Raw genomic sequence first — 22,708 nt, forward strand, 5'->3', positions numbered from 1 at the left:
CAGAACTACCTAATCAAATAACGAGTGTCTTTAATTTATTGTTTTATATTTCATGTTCTTTTATGGAAGGCAGGTTAACTTCAAGAAATACAGGGCGACAGCAGAGGTGATAAGAGCCGAGAGCAATATAGTAATATACAGAGAAGGCAACACAGAGAATATACAGAGAAGACAACTCTGTGTCTTCAACACAGAGGCAGTTCACTTCAGCGTGAGGCGGGGGCAAACATTACACACACAGGCTGCTATAATATGCCTTTCTTTAAGAATTTAGAAAGAAAAAAAACTAAGTGCTTGAATATGACTTAAAAAGGGAAGCAGGGGGACATGCCCAGAAGTCAATGTTTGGTTTTAAAAATTGAAATAAGACTGGGTTTGTAAAAATCTAAAAGAAACAGAGTTGACTGACAAAAATGACAGGGAAATAGAATGGAGAAAGCAGAAGTGAGAGTCAACATTAAACAACAAACCCAGCCTTTTCCAGAGTTCACAAGTGACATAAACAAACACAGGAATGGCTGGGGAGGGGAGAGCATAGCAGCAACAAGCGAGGAAAAGCTATGTTAGTCTGAAAAAATATGGAAAGAAGAGATGAATCTAATGAAATACAAATAACAAACAAGTTGAAGGTAGAAAGAAATAGGAGAAGGCTTCTGGGTGCTACAAAAGACACCGTCCCAAAGAGGACGGACGATCAAGGAGCAAGGGAAGGGAACACTCCCAGTACAACCAAGCTGTTTCCTTTTCATTTAAATTTTGAGGAAAGCCTAATGGCAATCAAAATCGAATAAATGGAAGGAACAACTCCTAGGAATGCACACACACTCATGATCATCTACCCACATCAGCCCCCTCTCCCAAAGACACAGCCAGCGCAATAACAAAATGCAGCCTTTCGCCGAAGTATATATATCCCCTTCCTCCACCACTCTCTCTGATTGAAGACTGCTGGCGTTGGTTCTGGCTGAGAGTTCCTATTCACCAAAGCACACTCCATCCTCCTCCTGCGCTCCCCTCCCCGCTTCCCCCCGCCTTCCCGTGTCTGCACGCCTTCCCCCTCCCTCCTCATGCCCCTCCACGTGAGCATTCAGAAGCTGATACATTTTGGAGACAGCCTGTCTGGACTGCTCAGGCATTAAGTAGAGCGCTGAATATATGGGGTGGAGGAGGCACTTCATGGAGGGGGCACCACACCCCGGGGCACCTTGGTACTGCTCTGACCCACCTCGTATCATGAGGATTTTGCTCTGAATAAGCCCACTTCACCTTGTTATTCTGGCTTTGTAACGAGGTAGTGCACAGCCCTAGTTTCTTGGTTGTAAGAGCTGATGTTCTAGGGGTAATGAAAGTGTGACCCTCCAGATATTAGACTGCAACTCCCTTTTCCCATCACCATTGGCTATTCTGGCTAGGACTGATGGAAATTGCAGTCCAACAACATCTGGAAGATCACACATTTTATTATTTTATCTTGAGCAAATTGCTTGTTAACTGTCTGTTTGCCTGACTTTGGAAGGTAAAGTAACATTGAGTGACATTGAAGCATTTATTCCTTGATTAATGTGCAAATTAGACAAAAGTTTTTGATGGTTCGAAAACCTGGTTGTTCTAGTTCCTGTATCTATTTGGATTATTCAGTTTTGTTGCTAGTGTGGAAAAGGTAAAAATATGACCAGCAGATTGTCCTTGAGTTTACTGGCAATTTCTTGTTTTATTATATTCCTTGATCTGCCTTGAACTTCTGTTTAAAAAGGTGGGATATAAATAAATATGCTAGTTGTGTGTGACAACTATGGGGGGAATTGTACAGTGCTCTCATAGTGGTACTCTGTTAAATAGAAGATATTAAAAGTCATCTTTAAAAAAAAAAGACCAGTGTTTCTGAACTTCTTGTGATAACTAAATTCCTTAATATAATATGCTGAATTCCTTAATATGTAAGCTGAAATGTATAAATATTATCTGAGTTCAATTTGCTCATTTTTATTTGATTTAGGACCACCCTGTCCAGTTCTCTCACCCCAAGCATTATACGGACAGGTTTAAGGAATGTAGCCCTGCCTATTACTCTTTCTCTTATATAGGCTTTAGTTTGCTATCTGTAAGGAATGCCTTTATGTGTGCTAAAGAAATCTGTACTTCTATATCTACCAGGAATGTGTTCATTCCAACAGTACAATTAAAACTTTGTACCACATGGTTAGCACTTGAAATGCTGTATTGCCTGAACTGGGTTATAGGCACCAAGTATAGGTTTTGACTAGATGGATTATGACAACGGCGATGATTGCCTTTTCTTTTGTCTTTGGCATTCAGTGCACTTGCCGTTATGCTCAAACAGATGTGTGTTTTAATCTTTATAGAGAGGAAGTAAGAGCACCTATTCCTCAAAAGCAGGAAATTCTGGTAGAACCTGAGCCCTTATTTGGTGGTAAGTGAGCTTCATTTTAATGTTTACAAAGTTGGCAGTAACTAAGAAATAACCTTGCCAGTCTGCCTCCTAGTCTCAGTTGCCATTATTCATTGCCCTTCTTTATTGTTGTAGCCTGTCATCTTGCAATATTGAAGTACTTATAATGCAGCCATATTCCCAGCAGTACCAGTTACGCACAAAAGTACAGTCTTTCATATTTAATTGTCTCTCCTGAAAATACAGTATTTCATATTCTCTGTAAAGTATATTGCAGCTATTATTCCCATTTTCTAGATGGGGAACTGAGGCAGAATGCTAACGATCACCTGCTAGGTCAATTCCTAGTAAAATAATCTTATCTGATGGGCTACATATAAATAACTATTTATACTGCTCCAGTATGTACTTATCCAGTAGTAGTAGTAGTGGGATGAGTACAGTTATTTTGCTATTTAGAGTATTTAGAAACTAAAGTCCATGATAGTATGAAAATTAATTTCAACTTCTGATTACAGTTTCCAAGGTTCTGTTTTCACAGATTGTCCTTATTATGTTGGCAAACTAATGGGAAACTGTTTGTTTTATTCTTTAAAAAGGGTGAGGTGGTGATGAGGACTTCTTAGCTAACTCTTTGGGCAAAAGTCTGCAGCTTTGGGATAAATTGAGAAATGCCATTTCTGGAGGCCAGTTGGGGTTGGTGACTAGAAGCCATGTGATAAGAATTATAAGTTACATGCTGAAAAGTGTCATTGGAGTAATAAGATAACATGAGATCTGGTGACTGGTCCCTGGAGATTCATGAAGCTGCTTATGCAACAGTAGAAAAATCACCAGAGGATGACTTGAGGGAAGTGACTGGCTCATGACAGTGGGTTACATGAAGATGCACCTCAATCTTATAGGTGAAATGTGAGTGCCCTAAATCAATTTGCTATAGTAATGTATCTTTAAATTTCAGAGGGATAGCAGTGTTTGGGCAGTATCCAACAATGTCATTACATTGCCCTAGTGTGAGGGTCCTCTAGCACAACACCAATGTTGTTAGTTTGCGCAACAGGATTCCCCAGGAAACATGTCACGCAAGCTAAGGCTACTGGTGTCGTACTAGAGTTCTCTTGCGCTAGCGCAAAATAATTTGCATAAGTGGGATGACATTGTTGGTTACTGCCCTTAGTCTCTTGCTGCAAAAGCAAAGAGTTTATGCTATAATAAATTCGTTAGAGTTTAAGGTTCATAAGACTATTTTTATTTATAAAGTATCTAGCTAACTACAGTACAGTGATTTTTAAAGCGTCTCTTGCAGGCTTGCAATCTAGTTAATTGATGTTGTTCACTTGAAACCCAATGGCCAATAATGTTAAATATTAGCGATACCAGTGAATCATCTCGGGTAATTGAATTACCATTAGAACTGGTCTAAATATCCTACAAGCTGTTTTCTGCCACTTTTGACACAGTTTGTGGATGCAAAAATAGTGCTGAAAACTCCTTCATTTGACTACAGTTAGACTTTGCATTTCAGCAAGGGTTCCCAAAATGTCTACCCCCAGGGCCCTTATGAGAGAGCTGAAAATTACTGAAGTCCCCCTCCAACAAAATGGCAGTGCAGGCACAGAGCAGGGAATGAGTAGGGGAAGCCATTGGCTAAATGTGGATGTGCTGTAGGCCATATTTGCCCTGGAGGCCAGCTGTTCCCCACCCCTGCCCTAGAGATACATAGCCTCACACACTGTAGACTTTTCATTATGCTGTAAATACTGGTTTATTCTTCCAGGTCTTCAGCCTTGAATGATTTTTACTGCCTGGCTCTTTGTTGGTTTTTATTGCTGTATTGTAATTTGTTGATAGTTTTTGCTGCTGCAGGTTTTCTTACTTTTATGATGTTTTATTGTCTTTTTAAAGATAGTACTTGTTTTTAGTCTATAAGCCATTTTGCAAGCCTTGAGGTAGAAAAGCAGCATAGAAATGTAAAATAAATATGCATCAACGTGTATAAACAACTGAGGACTGGGAGCATAGAACTCATGAGCTGGTGGGTACTCATGGGCAACCAATTAGCATAATGTTTTGTTTGTTTGTTTGTTTGTTTCATATACTGCCCAATAGCCGAAGCTCTCTGGGCAGTTCACAAAAATTATTAACATTCTAAGGTGACCGACTCACCCCTGAATACAAAATGGCCTTGAAGCTTTAGCCTTTTCTACCACAAATCTACAGTGCGGTTATATTAAAAAGTTTCTTATAACTAATCCATGTTTTAAATTTTGTTCTTGTTAAGCTCCAAAAAGACGCAGACCTGCTCGTTCAATATTTGATGGTTTTCGTGATTTCCAGACAGAAACTAGTAGGTATCTGTGATCATTATCTTCACATACCCTTTTCCCTTTGGTCCTTGGTTATATCCGGGGTTAGCAATCTGGACCCCTTAGGCCTTGTGATACTGGCTGTGTTGTGTATTGATATAGGACTGGGTAAAGGTTCCATTATGTAGCCACAAGAAAAACAAATCCTACTGCTAGCTCCACATGTGGTAATGGCTCTGTGTTGCCATATGTGCATGGCACCACTTTCCAAGGAGACCATCATTTTAAAGTAAAAGGAGCCCCCAGCAAAAGCACAGGAAAGTGTCTATCCAGTCTGGAGAAGTCAGTTCACTATTTGGTAACAGTCATTAAATATGTTGTAGCTTTTATCAAGTAAGATTGGTGTTTGAGACCCAGTTAATTCTAAGAACAGACTTTCATTTGCAATATAATTAAATCAGGGCTGTATGCATGGTTTTGCCTGTGGTAACGGCACCCCACCCCACCCCAGAAAGCAAGGAATGGTGTGAGTCCTAAGTCCCCTCACTGCCTTCTTTCTTCAGTATCTTTACAAGCTAGTAAGCCAAGCCAAAATTTGCTGGCCGCTATATTAAATACTCAGCTTGGATAGGTGCCACTACATATGTTACACAATAATGATATTTTGCAACATATGCAAAATACATAATCTTTATTTTGTCACAGACCAGAGAAAGCTATAAATCAACTTAACTCTTTGTGTTATTTTTTGGTGTTGTATACTTTTCTGCTTTTATACCACAAATAAATGGAACATTCCTATTCTAATGGTGCTTTGTCATAATAAAGCTTGCATTTGTAATTGATGTATGTGTAAATAAAGAAAAGAAGTTGCTGGCCAAATCAATTACAAACTTTTGGAGGAAGCTGTATGTTTGGGCTTTTAAACTTCTCTTAGTTTTGAGTTGCCCAGAGTTTAACGTTTCAGTTGCCAGGATTCTGTTAATTTAGTTCTTTGGCTTATTGTTAAATTAATCCACTTAGAAGCAAACTTTTCAAATTACAATAATTTTATTTGAATTGTGAGGTCTGATGTAATGATCAGCTGATATGTGTAGCCTTCATTTTATTTTACTATTCAAATAATTTTTTCCTCATCACCCAAAAGTGCTTTTTTGTGTTTTTCAGTCATTATTATTATTTGTTATTGAAAATATTTCTGTACTGCCTGTCATGTACAACATATCCAGACATTGTACAACAATAAAACTACAATATGAATATACAATATGGCTAAAAACAAAGTACATCTATATAACAAAACTATAGGCCATATAAAATCATAACAAGCATAATAGTTAAGTAAATGCTGAGGCAAATATAAAAGTTTTCAACATGCACATAAACTGCGGCAGAGTCGACACATGTTTTATTTCTGCAGAAAGGGTATTCCACAGAGTGGGCACCGCCATGGAAAAGATCCTGGCTTTCACCAGATGGACATCTGCAGGATATGGCACAGCCAGGGTCAGGGGCTCTAATAATGATCGCAATGGCCAGGCAGATCTATAAAGGAGAAGGTGTTCTTTGAGGCATCCTCCTGATCCAAAGTTGTTTAGAGCCTTATAGGTTAATACAAAAATCATAAACCTGGCCTGGTAACAAATCAGCAGCCAGTGCAGTTCTTTCAAAATGGTGTTATATGGCAGCAGCTAGGCAACATCCTCGCCACTGCATTTTGTGCTAGTTGCAGCTTCCAGATGATGCATAATGACAGCCCCACATAGAGTACAGTAGTAGTTGAGAGGTGAGGTTACCTGTGTATGGGTTACTGTGGCTAAGCTATCCCTGTCCAGGAATGACCATAGCTGACCCACCACCCAATACTGGTAGGAGGCACTCCTTGTCACTGTAGTCACTTAGGCCTCCAGTGACTGTGATAGTTCTGTGAGCACCCCCAGAGTATGTACCTACTCCTTTACAGGGTGTGCAACACCATTCAGAACACACAAACTCAGCTAGAGGACCTCCTCCTTGCTCGGATTCCGTGTATTGGCCCCCATCCAGTTCATTTCTGTGTCTACATACGTGTCTAGAGATGTAGAATTTCCAGAAATGTTGAGGCCATGGAAAAAAACAGGTTGGGGGGTGGTGGAAATTTTAGAAAAATGGAAAAATAAGCAATACCTATTTTCTTAGCGCTCTTTACAGATCTAAAGTCACTTTGTGGTTTCACATCTCCAACCTGGAACCCTCCATATATTTTGGACTTCAGCTCCCATCAGCCTCAGGCAGCATGGCAAATAGGAATACTGGGCACCGTAGTCCAAAACATCCGGAGGGCATCAAGTTGGGGAGGGCTGCTTTAGGGACACAAAGCAGCCTTTTGGTTCCTAAAGTTATTTTATGTATGACGTAGTTTGCTCATAAAATTATCATTACATTTTAAAACTTTTAAAATTAAACTCAGTAAATTCATAATTATTGTCTGAATAGATTAGAACTACATTAAATGACTGCTACAACATCAGAAACACAGGACTCTATAGAACAAAACCCAAGCTGTCAAGAATGCACACTTACTGTCAAGAATGCACAATGGTGACTCTACTCACATGTTGGAAACTGAGCATAAATGTCTATTGGTAAAATATACTTTAGATCAAAATTTTTAAGGAATGAAAGAACTAACTATGCTGGGAATCTTACAGAGAGGTTTAAAAAATATTTTCCTCCATGGCTTTGTTATTTCCAGCCATTTTACATCTCTAGTCTTTCTATAAAAGTGTTCTTATTACATAGTTTTTAGAAATAATTTGTGCGGTGAGTAGAGGCTGGGTAACAATATATAAATATTTTGTCTTAAATTCTAAAAGAAAATATTTAATAATCCAAAGCTGTTCAATTTTACCAATTTTTTGGAAAAAAACAAAAACAGTCGGGGGGGGGCATTTTTTTCTGAATTTATCCATTTTTTTCCCAGGCCTTCACATCTCTATACTTGTCTAGGACCTGCATGGTCTCTCCTAATTCAGACGTAACAGAGAAATAGAATCTCATAATGACCACACCCAGTGGCTTCATATCCATGTTGAATAACATTGAGGGCAAGATGGTACCTTGTGGCACTCCCTGGCACAATTGCCAGGGGGCAAAAAAGTAGTTACCAGTTCTTGCTGCAACTGGCCCTGCAAGTAGGAGTGAAACCACTGTAAAACAGTGCCCATGGAGATGGTCCAGTAGGATACCATGGGTCAGTGGTATCAAAAACTGCTGAAAGATTGCGCAAGAGTAATAGGATAGCACTCCTCTTGTCCTTCTCTCAATAAAAGCCATCCATCAGGGTGACCAAGTCCGATTCAATCCCATCTCATAGCAATACGTGGTTGGCCTTCTGAGCATCTTTACCACATCCTTTGGCCACAGCAACTGAAGCTGATCCCACAAAATTGGTACAGACAGTGCCTTGGTCACCCCACTTGAGTCTCTCTGAAATCTCACAATAGCAGAACTGGAACAGGGTTAGAAAACAGCTTTCACTTGGAGGAAGATGGCAGCAAGAGAATTAGGAAAATGGGAGCTGTTAAAGTTGGCAGGAGTTGGATGAGAGAGTAAGACCTACACAGGACCCCAGCTTATGAAAACCAAACATTTATCTACTAAGAACTATGTTAAAAAGAAGAGCTGGCTGATCTCATGGCACTGGCTCCTATTTAGGCAGTGCAACACATACATTCTTTATCTAGACATGCTATTTCACCATGATTACAGCTTGAGGAGCATATGGCCATTATAAATAAGTAGAGGGAATTAACTTTATAATGATCAATAGGAAAGGGGTGATGTGTCTGAAATCCCATGGCTGCTTGTGTTCTCAGTACTATAAACCTGTGAAGGAATGAAATCACCCTTAAACTGGAAATTCTTCATAAACAGAAGTGTTACTTGTTACGCACAAACATACTACTTTGATACTAAAGGTTAGGGAATAAAAAGAGAGACTTTGCCAGTGGGCAAAGAGCTACATTCTGTAATACTTAGATTCTAAAGTCAAGTATCACAGACTTCTTATTGGGCAATTGCTTTAAAACTAATATATACATAGTGGCCATCAGTAGACACTACTTGGTAAAAATGCATTTTACGTTAATAAAATACAAAGTTTTGGTTAGCTATATTCTTTCTCTCCCCTCCTTTCTTGCCTGGTTTATATTTCAAAACAAGCCTTATGCATATATTTATTTATTACGTTTCTAGACTGCCCAGTAGCTGAAGCAAATATGTTTTATTTGTAGGTGATGAAAAGCAGCTGAGCATCCTGTTGTGAAAATTTTGTCTAACTCCCTTTTTTCTTCTTCTTGGGCTCTACAGTTCGGCAGGAGCAAGAACTGAGGAACGGAGGAGCAATAGATAAGAAACTCACCACCCTTGCAGATCTCTTCAGGCCTCCAATTGATCTGATGCATAAAGGAAGTTTTGAAACAGTAGGTCACTGACTAGTTTTGTGGTGGCTTGGGCACAGCTGTGGGCTGTGAGGGCCTGTGTGTAATTTTGTAGCATGATAATTCAGTAAGTTTAGAGTTTGTTTATGCATGATGCAACTAGCTGTGTTTTTATTACTTAGACATTAAAGGTTACTCCTTAACAATGATGAGTTATTTTTGAGGAAGCACCATTCTGTGGCTGTGTTCCTCTGCCCATCTTTATCTCCTCCAGTTTTTCTTAAAATGTGTTCAATAGCTGTCAGTAATTAAGCAATATGTAACTTGGATGAAGGTATCCTAGTTCCATTCAGCAGCAAGATGGGCACATAAACAGAGGGTTGCTCTTTCTGTGTACCTGAGCTGGGAAATCCTTTTCAAAAACACTTGCTTTGATATATGTGGGGTTTTGTCCAAAGTAGAGGAGGACCTAAAAGCAATGGTAGGGAACATACTTTGTTTATACAATGTCTCAGGTTGAACCCTTTACATTGGAGGTGAAAACAATCTCTGGGTGGCAGGATTGGGAAGGATTTTTGCCTGAGACCATAGAGAACTGCTGGTCAAACTAGGCAGTAGTGGGATAGACTGGCTAATGGTATGGCTCAGTATAAAACACCATCTTGTATCACTGATTTTTTTCTGCACAATTTACATCCAAGTAAGTGTGCTTAGAACTGAATCTTTGGATTTCGTTGGACAAAGAACATTATTTATACTTTGCTATCCTTTTTATAAACTGGGAAGAAACTAAATTATCCTAAAAATATATAAAAGGATTTTTTAATTATACACATTACACCCATTGATAAGGAACCACTGAAAGATACCTTCTTTTCTGTTTTATATTTCTTAGCATTAATATAAGCTAAACAAACATACACGTAAGTTAAAGAATATCTCTAGCAGAACATGCAGAATGGGTCATGGGATGAATGTCTGATTTTCTTCTCCTTGGTTGCAAGCACACACACACACATACACACCCATTCTAGTTAAAGAGAAAAGGGCATCAATCTGTTCAGTTCTTGAAGAATTAGGTTGTGAAACATCTGTCCTTATATGAAAATAACATCAGACTCACTTTATATCTTTCCTTTTTTAAAAATCACTAAAAACAATTTCGAAAGTTATTTTTCCTTGTCAAGACCTGTCTTTGTAGTCCTGAAACTCCTCAATGTAGACCACCATTTGTCTATAAGCATGTCCACAGTTAATAGTTTGGCTGGTTTCTAGCCCATCTAGAACTGCATTTTTTCATGTAAATGTTAGTCTGAAAATTCCAGATTCTCTTCTCCCACCAAGTTTTTTCTAATACACCTGTACATAAATTGGCATGATATTCCTGCTTCTCAATCATGCCCCCTCTTTCTGCTCTTAAGTAAAAGTGAGTTTAGTGGGCTCAGTGCTTTTAAAACTTTCCATAACTGTTTCAGATTCGCTTTTCTTAAATGTTTGTATTTAGCACTGCCACTCATATTAAAATGTTTTGTAATCTTGTTAGTGTTATAGTTCCTTAAAACAGAGTCAATTTTCTGGTTATTTTCTATAACACCATGCATAATTGTGATGTAAGTAACTAAAGTGGATTCTCCCTCCATGGAGACTCTACTGCATATAAATCTTAAGCATATTTTTTTCAATCAGTTAATCATACTTTGTATGTTGAAATGTCCCAGTATTGTAATGACAACACTTTTAAAAACTTAAACTTTTAAAACAGTTGAACGGCTTTGGCCAAAATAAGAGTGAAATGGTTTTGCTAACTCTTAAGAAATGCAATCCTTTTAACCAGTTCGTTAGTTTGTGTATGATAAACATTAGAGGAACTTGCATGAGATGGAGTTTCTCCTACGTGATTGAAAAAAATAGTTTTCTTATTGCACAAGAGGAGCCTCACTTTCAAAGAAGTTCTTTGGCATTAAACTGCTCAAGCATGTAGACCACTGACATGAGCTTATTTTTTCATATACTGGAATGTATTGTCTGAGAAGCTATAAATTCATAGCTTTAAGACCAGAAAGGTCCTATGAGGTTCTAGGTTCAGGTCTGACTTAGGCAGCACAGCTCAATTAACTTTCAATCCACCAATGTTGTATTTGACTAAAGCATGGTGGTTGCCCGGTTGCATCTAGTAAAGACTGTCAATCCAGGTATTCGGGGGGGGCCGGGGGGGGGAGATTTCCAACACTAATGCTGTGATCAACATTGTTATTCTGAGTGCATTTACAAATGTTTTAACAATTTGGAACTATTGCCATGTAAAGTTATTAAAAACTAGTTCATGTTGGCTGACCTCTTGTCCTTTCCAACTTTACAATTCAGTAACATGAATTAGAGCTGTTTGCCCTCTATCTTCCTGTTCCAAACTTAGACAGGTTGACAGTACAACTGTTAAAGCAAAAGAAACCAGTATCCCTTATCAGCAGGTAGTTCATGCATGGGAGAACAAGCTTCAAATCCTTGTTCAGCTATGAGTTGACTGGGTAGTTTTAGATCAAATCAGTATCAAGCGTCAAATCCTTGTTCAGCTATGAGTTGACTGGGTAGTTTTAGGTCAAATCAGTGTCAGTCAGCCTAACCTAGGTTATACAGTCATTGAGAGGCTACATTTGAGAAGAATTATAAATCCATCTGTACATAGCAAAATGCTATAGAAAAGGCTGATGATAGTGCCTACACTGCATCTTTTGCTATGACTTGATATGTTCTAACTTCCCCCTTTTGCCCTTCTCTGTTTAGTTTAAGACCTTAGACAGCAACCCTTGATTCAAGCTGTAAGGTCTTTAAAGAAAAGAATAGCATATTCCATAGTCATGCTTCTATTTTTTCCCCATTTGCTTTGAGCTGAGGATTCAGGACAAATGTGGAGCCAGTACTTTTTTCTCTGCCACAAACTTGAAATGGACATAGGCTAAAGTTCTCCAATTGCTTTATCATAATTGCTATTTCTTAGCCCTGCAGTCATTTCTTCTAAAAATAATACATTGGTCTCTATATGTTTAGGGGTTTCACACCCATATTAAACTTCACTTCCATGTATATAAAAGAACCAGAAAACTAAAAATATGCAAAGTATATTGCAGTCCAGAGAAAAATGTAGAAGTAAAAGTTAAGCATCCAAATATTTGGTGAATATTTGCAGCAAAACTTATACTTTCTTCCATTGTTGTGGCATAATCCATATACCTGTTTGCTACAAGTTACAAGATGCATTACTCTGAATTCATTAATTGTCAAAATTCACAAGTACCTCTGCAATTTCAACACACAGTTCATAAATTCAAAGAAAATTTTGAGCTTGCACCATGTGAATTTCTGAGATTGACTAGCTTTGAAAATTGTTGTGTGTTATAACAACAAGCTGATCATAAGTTTTAATAGAAATTAAGGTATGTGGTCAGAGGTTTTTAGGTTCTGGTGTCAGTATACTTCAGAAACGTGTTAGCTGGATTACAGTCTGGAGCTATGGGTCCTGATGCGATTTTCTTAAAGTACTTATACAAGTCACACACCAGATTTTTGCCTGGTTTCTTGTGGGCAGGCATTTAATTGTTACTGTAGCATGTTTAGCACTTGCAAAATGCAGGTCGCTAGATCTCCAATCTTGAATAGATTTAGGGCGCATTCCTGTGCATATTTAGACAAAAAACTCTGACAACTTCCAGCATTCCCCAGCCAGCCATGCCAGCTGACTGCGGAACGCTGGGGGTTGTAGGACTGTTTTCTGTCTAAACATGTATAGGATTGTGGCCTTAGTTAGAAGTAAGCCCCATTTTATTCCAAGGAAGGTGTTCATTATCACAGCCTTAAATGTAGGGTGGCCATTTAAGCGTCCCCCCAAAGAGGAAATAAATCACCAGAAAAGTGGGCAAAATAGAGCACAGATTTGCATAAAATTGGAATGCTAATATAATTAGAAATAATTGCTGTAATTTAAATAGAAATACAATATGTTATTGATTTATTAACATTTATATACCGCCTTATCTGCTAAAAAGCCATCAAGGCAGTGTTGAACAATTTAAAACAATAAACCCATGCAACAATAAAAAAAACAAGATCAGTAAAAAAAATAGTAAAACCATTAAAACGTTAAAGAACTACACATTTTAAAAGGCTAAATTGAAAATGCATGTCTGTATACCCTTTCTGAAGGCCAAGAGAGTGGGGGCCAATCATATATCTCATCAAAGTGGGGAAGACTGTGACTAGGTGACTTGTGTGCCTGCTCAGTCTGCTGTCCAGGTGCTAAATGTTGATGGGCAACTTCAAGGCCTATTCCTTCCTCAGTTGTTTTGTTTGTTTGTTTTTTATCTTTAAACCAGTCTTGGATTAACAGCCCTTCAAATAGGACTGGCCTCTATAAATGTCTGCCATCGAATTTTTAAGAATGTAGTTTGTTTATATCACATGGCATGTTTGTCATAACATTAAAATACTTTTTACACAATATTGCTCAATTATTTAATACACACTTTTTATCATATAGTACCAAATGATCCATTTTAAATACTTGATAGCACACGTCTAAAATTACGGACCTTTTTTGTCCTTTCCTATGAGTGAAAAAAATAGCCCCACTGCTTGTTGCTGAGCCATACAGAGTATAGCTATAAAATAAATTTTGAACTGGGAGTGTTCTCTGCGATCCACACCAATTTACTTTAACTTCTTCCTAGGAAAAAAATAATGGCTAGAGAGCTAGGATCACTGTGCAGAGATTTGATAGGTTCCCTCCTTGAGTTAACCTCGATGGTCAAATTAACTTTGATTCTAAGAGTGTATATTTTGCCACTAGAATTCCTCTCTAGTCATTGACCTGAGAAAATGGTTTTGATGTAAAATTCTAAGAGTTAGCTCTCTTCAATATTGCTCTCTTCCGATATAGGTGAGAGCTTTTGCTTCCACTGTGTTGCTCATTTGTAGCCATAAGATCAGATACTTCACTTCTAAAAAGTGAAATCTTATTTTCCAAAAAAGCAAAATCAGCAGGAATACTCATGAATTTTTGTTTTGTTTTATGAATAATTTACTTGGTGCAAACTCATGAGTAGATCTCCTTTAAGGAAGTCCATACATTTTTCCTATTTATTCAGGAAATATGAGCATTCCAATTTTTGATATAGCGCTCTTTTTTTCAACAGGTATGACAATTCAGCGATCAGAATTACATTCTTGATCAAACTCCTACATTAACTTGCAACCAACCAATCAGGCAATGCCAGCTTTGTGACTCAAACCAGTAAGATCTCTTCCTGCAACTTCAAACCCTCCCACCTCCCCCACTTGCAGCCTGAATGATCAGAAAGTAGTTCTGCAATAATACTAAAATATAGCATATAAGAAGGAACAGAAAAACTAGAGAGAACCAATAGAGGAACAAGAAACTGAAAGTCTGTCAATATTGCTAATTCACCACAACTTTGCCTCTTGAATTAGTTAGTCTGTCTTGCAGTCAGAACAGTATGATTCACTTCATATTCTTCTCTAAAACATTTTATTCAGCTTTTCTTATCCACCCTCAGTTTTGGAATAAAAAATGCTTCCTCCCCCAACTCTCTTGGCATGTTGATACCCACCAGTTTGGGATTACCAGTGTGTGATCTTTAATTTGACAAGTTGACTTGCAGAGTCCTCTAACACTGCACGCTGCTTGTCAGGCTTGTTCGCAGATTACCTTTTCCAGTCCTGATAGTATTTTCCAATGTGAAGAGTTTTTAGTGAAGCCTGGCACGATAAGTAGAAGCCATCATTGCTGGCATTGTGTCTTGCTAGACGTTCCATTTTTGGTTAATGTTTTTAATGTTCTTTCTATCTGCAGGCAAAAGAGTGTGGTCAGATGCAGAACAAGTGGCTCATGATTAACATACAGAATGTGCAGGATTTTGCCTGTCAATGTCTCAATCGTGATGTTTGGAGCAATGAGGCTGTGAAAAACATTATCCGGGAACACTTCATTTTCTGGCAGGTGGGAAGGCTTCTTTCCTGAGTGACTGAAAGATTAGCAACAGAGCCAATATTTGTTTGGTATTTAAGCTCTCCTGACTAACCTCACCCAAGTTATGTTTGGGAGAATAGAAAAACAATGTACATACAGCTATGTTGTGGATCAGAGTTGGGTTATACTATCAAATGCTGGAGTACCTTTAATACTGGAATGTTCTCAAGCATTAAACAATATTATTGGCTTTTCTATAGGTGTACCATGACAGTGAGGAAGGACAAAGATACATACAGTTCTACAAACTAGCAGACTTCCCTTATGTGTCTATTCTGGACCCTAGGACAGGTAAGAGGAAAAACAACCATATATACCTATGGCTACAATAGAATAAATCCTTAGCTTTGCTTTCCTTTAGAAGGGATAGCTGGACGTTTATTACATCAGCTTTCTATCTGTCAAGATAAATCCTTGTGTATAGCTCAGATGGGGGAAGGGCTGTTGCTTTTATTCCCTGCCTTTAAGCTTCTCAGAGGCATCTGACTGGCCAGTCCTTGAATGCTTGACCAGATGGATATAGGAACATAGGAAGCTGCCTTATACTGAGGCAGACCATTGGCCCATCTAGCCCAGTATTGTTGACTCTGACTGGCAGCAGCTCTCCAGGGTTTCAGGCAGGATTCTTTCCTTGCCCTTCCTGGAGAAGCCGGAGATCAAACCTGACACTTTCTGCATGCAAAGCATTTGCTCTATCACATTGAGCTACAATCCTAGTCTGATATAGTGGAGCAATTCTTTATGTTCACTTTTGCTCTGTTCACATTACTTTAAGTCCTTTAGATTACGGTTGGCTATTTGACACTTGGGAGTGAAAGAGTTCAGTATCTGTTCATTTCCTGCCACTTGTTTATGCTGCTACTGCCTCTGTAGAATCATTTTGCGGTTATGTTAGGAGTCCTCTTAAAAAATGCCTATGACTGTACAATTTCAGTATCTTGCATTGTAAAAATCTGTAAAAAGTCAACATTTCTGTTCTTTTATTTTGTCTGCTATTTTGGTGATGATTTGAGACTCCAGTTGTTGATGTATGACTGTTACTATAACAGGGCAGAAGCTAGTGGAGTGGCACCAGTTAGATGTAACTTCTTTTTTGGACCAAGTGACCGGGTTCCTAGGTGAGCATGGACAATTGGATGGACATTCCACCAGCCCTCCCCAGAAACGCACTCGCTCTGTAAGTATAATCTTTGTGTGATGGCTAGGTGGGGGTATATTGAGTACTTTTATGTCCATTACTGTAAAGTAATTTATTACACCCTAATGTGACATGATCCAGATTTTTGTAAATACAGTGAGAGCCAAAAATGTTAGTGATAAGGTAGAATATTTGACCTATTTTCTGCTCTCTTCCCCCCCTTTTTTTCCAGTGTACACATGTAATTGTAACCTTTACCTTTTGCTTTATGGGTGCATTGACTAGGAGAGTCTCATTGACGCGAGTGAAGATAGCCAGTTGGAAGCTGCCATCAGAGCATCCCTACAGGAGACACATTTTGACTCTGACCAGGTCAAGCAGGAGAGCAGATCAGATGAAGAATCTGAATCAGAGCTTTTCTCTGGAAGTGAGGAGTTTATTTCCGTTTGTGGTTCTGATGATGATGAGCCAGACAATCCTGCCAAGTCTAGGAAGTCTCCACATAAGGACTTGGGGTGTAGGAAAGAGGAAGGCAGAAGGCCCCAGCCTGAGATCACAGCAAGGACTGAACCTGAGATGGTAACAAACCATCGAGGACTGTCTTGCATGGATTCTGTGGTTCTAGAAGAGACTGGGGCTAAGCCAGATGCTGCAGTAAAGGAGCTGAATGTGAACGGTAAGCAGGGTGGTTAAATGTATCCTGCCATTTTTTTAAAGCTTTGAAGTTGCCCAAAGTGGTTAGCGGAAAAACAAAAATTGGTTTTTAATGGTATTTTAATCTAGACACTTTTAACTACATTCAAGACTATTTGCATCTTTACATTACTCACTATATATATATATATTTTTTTTTCCAGTAAAATTAGCAAATCAAAATAGCCGTCATATAACATCACCAAAGAAAAATTGCAAATTATTCCAGTATAATAAATGGAAATGTCATAAACATTTTCAAAATTGAACTCTATTAAACGTTCTAGATGTATTTTAATCAAAGGCTGTCTTCGCAACTGTTCTGATTGAGAAGGGGGAGAAAAATCTCAGTTTTTACGTTCAGAGTGTCTATACCATATTTTTATTAAAAGATCAGCCCTCCAGTGTAGACTGGGAGGCAAACTTAAGAAAAACTAAGGATGCACAGTATTCCTCCTCTTCCGTTTTGCTCCTTGCATAAGATTTAGCCATCCAGTTGGCAGCATAAAAAACCTGTTATCTAGTTGATTTTAAAAAATAATTTTGCATAATTACCTTTACATGTTACTTCCTAAATCTAAATGTATAACTTAAGGTTGATACTCACATACAGAGATTGAGAGTTACAAAACAGCTGTTCAAAAGGAGCATGTTCTCCCACACTACTAAGTGAACCAACCGTTTAAGATACTATGGGTTGAAAATTGCTCCCACCAAGTACATGTTACCTAATCATTAATTATTCATGCATATGAATTAATGATTAATTCATACAAATACATTCATAATACAGCTCGTGCAAAATTCAGCAGCCAGATTAATAACAGGGACTAGAAGATCTGAACCTAGACTGACTCTGGCCCTCTTGAACTGACTGCCTATATGCTTCCAAACTTGATTCAGGGTGCTGGTTTTAACCTATAAAACCCTACACAGGTCAGGACTGCAATACCTGACAGAGCGCATCTCCCAATATGAACCTACCTGTACTCTATGTTCAGCATCCAAGGTCTTCTTCCGGGTGCCATCTCTGAGGGAGACTTGGAAGGTGGCAACAAGAGAGAGGGCCTTCTCAGTGGTGGCCCCCCAACTGTGGAATGATTTCCCAGACAAGGCCCGCCTGGCACCAACATTGTTATCTTTTCGACACCAGGTTAAGATGTATCTCTTTTCTCAGGCTTTTGGCAGCATTTTATGAGCTTTTAATCAGTCCTGGATTTGTCTTATGGTTATGGCTGATTGCTCAATGTTGTTTTTAGACAAATGTTGTCTTCATGTATACTGTTTGTGTGTTTTTATAAACTTTTACCCTGTATTTTAATGTTTTTTATTGTCATTTAATGTTTAATGTTTCAACTGCCCAGAGAGCCTCGGCTATGGGGCAGTATAGAGATGATGATGATAATACTCACTCACTTCCCCCCCCCCCCCACACACACACACACACCCTGATCCAGATCTCTGGATGGAGGAAGAAGATTTAACCTCACCTTTCTCCTGGCAATCTTAATCCAGCTCGCTGGGATGGTGAGCGAGGTTAAAGGCTCCCCCTCATCCCAACAATGCTGCTCAAGTTCACTGGGAGGAGGGAGAGGCCTTAACTTCACCCTCCTTTTAGCGATCCTGCTGAGAAAGAAGGTGCATGGGAATGAGTGTCTTCACATGCCCTCTTTCCCAACACTCTCAGTTCTGCTGGGAAACAGGGTGACCAAGGAGAGGCATCCCTGCTTCCCAGCAGAATTGGTTCTACTGGGAAACGACATGTGAGGAGAGTCATCCTTGTGTGCCTGTTTCCCAGCAGAATTGAGCTCCTGCCAAACAGCTGGGAAACAGGCACGCAAGGATGACTCTCTGTCTCTATGTAGTGGAGACAGTGGCAGCAGCAACACGAGGGGCATCAGGGTGCGGGGGGCAAAGTGCCCACAGCAGGCTGCACTGGTGGTCTCTGAGAGCCACATGCAGGCAGTTGGCCTTCTGTTCCCCACCTCTAGTTTAAGTGTTTGCAAACATCAGACCATTTTTTTGCCATACAATATATTCTCCTCCAAAATCTCAATTGTGCAAAGACTACCTAATTTTCTTGATCTGTTCATATTTCCGTAAAAGTAGGCAAGTCTCTTTACAGGATTAGGATGTTAGAATATATATTAGGGTTGTTCTTTACTGCCATACCTGTGCAAAGACATCTTTGCAAGTAACAACACAAATTTGTCTGTAACAAAGAGCATTACCAAAAGCAGACTAGAAATGAAAGTGCCATCCATATTAGTTTTATTATTTCATAAGATTTTAAGATGTAGCAATGTATTACAAACAATTAAAATAGGAACCTCTCCAGGCAGCTCATCATCTAGATGGGCATTTAAAAAAAAGAAAAAGAAAACCAGGGTTGGGAGGACAACATGGGATAGGAATATGTTTATGCTAAACATACATTGTACACCCTCTTAGAGTAGTGGGGCATGTTGCAAGTCACACGGTACAAAAAATGGCTGCTGCTTTCTTTTGGAAAATTATAACAAACATAGGGCCAGAGAAAGGTAAAAGAGGAAAAGCCAAAGGAAAAGGGTATGTTAGGGAACATCTTGTAAGAAAAAAGTGGGAAAGCACAGTAAATATTGGCGGGAAGAGCATTTGAATAGAGATGGGGGGGGAGCAAGAAATCAGAGTCCTAACAAAAGGAGGAGGTGAGAAGAACTCAAGACTGGTAGCTCAAAGATGGTTAAGACCAGAGGATCCAGGCTATTCAGGCTTTTTAAAAGTATGGAGCCATAGCTTAGATGTAATACCAAATAGTCATAGGAGTGACATGATCAAAGTGCTAGGTAGATATTTGGGGAAGCATATTTCTGAAGAAAGAAAAATGGTTTAAGGTGGGAGAAACAAGGATTGGCAAACAAAATATTTTAAGTAAAACAATGAGTAGGAAGCAGTGTCCAATGGAAGAAACAAATGAAATTTCATTTACTACTGGTAAATGAAAAAGAAGGAATTTTTGCAACATTAAAAGTAAAACCAGCTGGCTCTAGCAATAAAACTCAATTACATAAGAAAGAGCAATCAAATATTGTTAGGTGTTGGGCAGGTTCGCACATCAGGCTAAGCCACCCTGTGAATAAGCCATGGTGAGTTGGTTGTTCACAGAACAACCCATGGTACGCTCGACAGATTATTGGGCTTGCTATGGCTTTTTCTCCTCAGTCCTCCAGCTGGCTCAAGCACATATCCAAGAGGTCTCTGCGGCAGAACCTGCCTTTCCCTTCGTCCCGGCTCCCTCCCTGTTTCAATTGCTACCCCTTTTAGTTCCCTGCTTCTTTTTTTTTTAAGTGCCTGAAAAATGTACAATTGGGATCAGGTTTTTAAAAAGTATTATTGTTATTATTGTCAGTCTTTCACAAGGGCACACTTACGGCTGTCCGATATGTGTAGTTTTGTCTAGTTAACTTCCCTGTCACCGGGAGCAGTGAAGTAGAATAGGTAACATACAAGGAAATTGCCAAGATGAGGTTGCCTATTGGCTAATTTGCACACAGGTGCGAAGGACTGGGGGAGAAATAACAGTAAGAGGAAAGAGGGGCCAAGTAGCACAATTCAGAAGCCTCAAAAATGGGGTGGGGGGAGGGAGCCAAAAGGGTAAATGCACCAAAAGTGGGGGGACAGAATCTCCTCATTGGCATTGTGATCCTCTTGCTTTTAAGTGTTGAACTGACACTTCTCAGAGCCCTCCACCTTTTCAACACTTTCCCAACTCTCCGGCTACTCCAGAAAGGGGAGATATTAACCCCCCTCCCCCATTTTTGCGGCTCCTTTTCAGAGCAGTTAGGAATGGGAGAAACAATAGCCATTTTATATGTGATAGCAAGAAATGTAGCAAAATATTAGAATTAATATTTGTCCAGCATGCTCAGTCCCTTCATTATGGGGTTTTTCTGGTTGTAGCGAGGAAGCAATTGTGAAACTAAAGAGCTGCCTTGTACGGAGCCAGACCATTGGTCTGTATCGCCCAGTATTGTTTACTCTGACTGGCAGTGGCTTTCAGGCAGAAGCCTTTCACAATGCTGCTAACTGAGATACTTTAAATAAAGATGCTGAGGATAGGACATGGGGCCTTCTCCGCGCCAAGCTTGTGCTCTACCACTGAGCTATGAACCCTCTCATGAACACAAACGTTTAGAGAACTCAGCTTCTGAAATATCATTCATCCCTTGGCACAAGTGTTTGTATGTGATTGTTGTTTAACTACCAATGCACTGAGTGCTAATGCTAAATTCAGGAGTTCTATTTAATTTGTAACTTTCTTCTATTAGGACCAAAGGCACAGCTAATGCTGAGGTATCCAGATGGGAAAAGGGAACAAATTTCACTGCCAGAACAAGCTAAACTACTGGTAAGTAGAAGTGATTGAAGACTCTTCCCAGTAAAGAGTGATTGCCACTGCTCCTTTGCTCTTAATGTCCTTTCCAGTCTCGGCGTGTTTCAGATGCTGATGCTTTTGTTTATCTGTTTTTAAACCTGTGCTTCTTATAGTACAAGTTACAGTCAACCCCCTTTCATATGTGACTAGTATTGTGGCCACCCCTTAAGAGCTCACTCCTCTTTCCAAGACTAGAACTAGCGCAGTCTTCCCTAACCTGATCTCCTTCAGATGTGTTGGACTACATTTTCCATCATCCCCACCAAGCATAGCCATTTTGGGTGGCATGATGGGAGCTATACTCACATCTGGAGGGCACCAGGTTAGGGAAGGCTGATGTAGTCGAACTTGACTCCAAAAATGTTATCTAGATTTTCTGCCTTGTAAGTGTCCCCTCACAGACAAAATTAAGCCTTTCATATTGGATGAACTGTTCATACTATCTTCTGATAACTGTTACTTTTTTTTAAAAAGTATTCACAACATGGTGAATTGTTGTTAGTATGACATACACCATCAGTTTGTGGCTTAAAGACATGTAGTGGCTGGCAGTATCACCTGCCTTCCTCACTTCTTGTCCTCATCACACCTGTGCTGTCCTTGGGCTCTTCTTGGAATCTTGAGAATGCCAGCTGTCCCATCCCTGGTATCTTTCTAACCATTCTGGCTGTAGAAAGAATTTTAAAAATACCATGGCAAAAATATTTAAAAGATCTTAAAAAGGGTAGAATATCTGTTTAAAAAGTCTAGTTTGGTTGTGCTTCTCGGCACATGGTGTCAGGGCACATGATGCATCCACCTTTCTGAGGCTGTGCAGGTCTGGGTCTGGTCAGTACTGAATGGGAGACCACCTGGAAACCTATGTAAGCTGTTTTGTATGATATGCTGGAAGCAAAGCGGGATATAAATGTACCATAGAACTTTTAAAAAAAATCTTCCAAGGGAACATCTATGGGAAATCCATCCTAGTGTCTGAATTTGCTGCTTTTGCACTTAACCAAAGGAGAAAGAGGTGAGAGAGAGCAGGTACCTTTTCTCATGTCTGAACACATGGTGCCCCAGTGCCATTTCAATAGCCTGTGTGGATCCCATGGGCCTGCCAATCTGTCGTATAGGTCAGGCTTCCCCAGCCTGGTGTCCTCCAGATGTTTTGGACTATACTTCCCATTAGCCCCAGCCAACATGCCTAATGATCAGAGGTGATGGGAGTTGTCATCCAAAACTTCTGGAGGGCAACAGGTTGGGAACAGGAATAGGTGAGGGAATTTGTTCTGCCTACCTGCTGA

The 22,708-nt window shown here is 39.4% G+C and overlaps 1 protein-coding gene across 1 annotated transcript in view; it reads left to right on the forward strand.

Annotated features, from left to right (window-relative positions):
• Positions 1-22,708, forward strand: part of UBXN7 (UBX domain protein 7) — a 35,901-nt gene that overhangs the window by 7,063 nt on the left and 6,130 nt on the right. The window contains exons 3-10 of the mRNA XM_084846982.1: positions 2,364-2,431; positions 4,692-4,757; positions 9,067-9,179; positions 15,001-15,147; positions 15,378-15,468; positions 16,227-16,354; positions 16,601-16,991; positions 21,316-21,395. Of these exons, the coding sequence (XP_084703108.1) occupies positions 2,364-2,431; positions 4,692-4,757; positions 9,067-9,179; positions 15,001-15,147; positions 15,378-15,468; positions 16,227-16,354; positions 16,601-16,991; positions 21,316-21,395 (1,084 nt within the window). The remainder of the gene's footprint in view (positions 1-2,363; positions 2,432-4,691; positions 4,758-9,066; positions 9,180-15,000; positions 15,148-15,377; positions 15,469-16,226; positions 16,355-16,600; positions 16,992-21,315; positions 21,396-22,708) is intronic.

The sequence above is a fragment of the Heloderma suspectum genome, chromosome 3 (assembly GCF_057233095.1).
Source record: "Heloderma suspectum isolate Gila_16-S chromosome 3, 16-S_ref, whole genome shotgun sequence".
NCBI classification, from domain to species: domain Eukaryota; kingdom Metazoa; phylum Chordata; class Lepidosauria; order Squamata; family Helodermatidae; genus Heloderma; species Heloderma suspectum.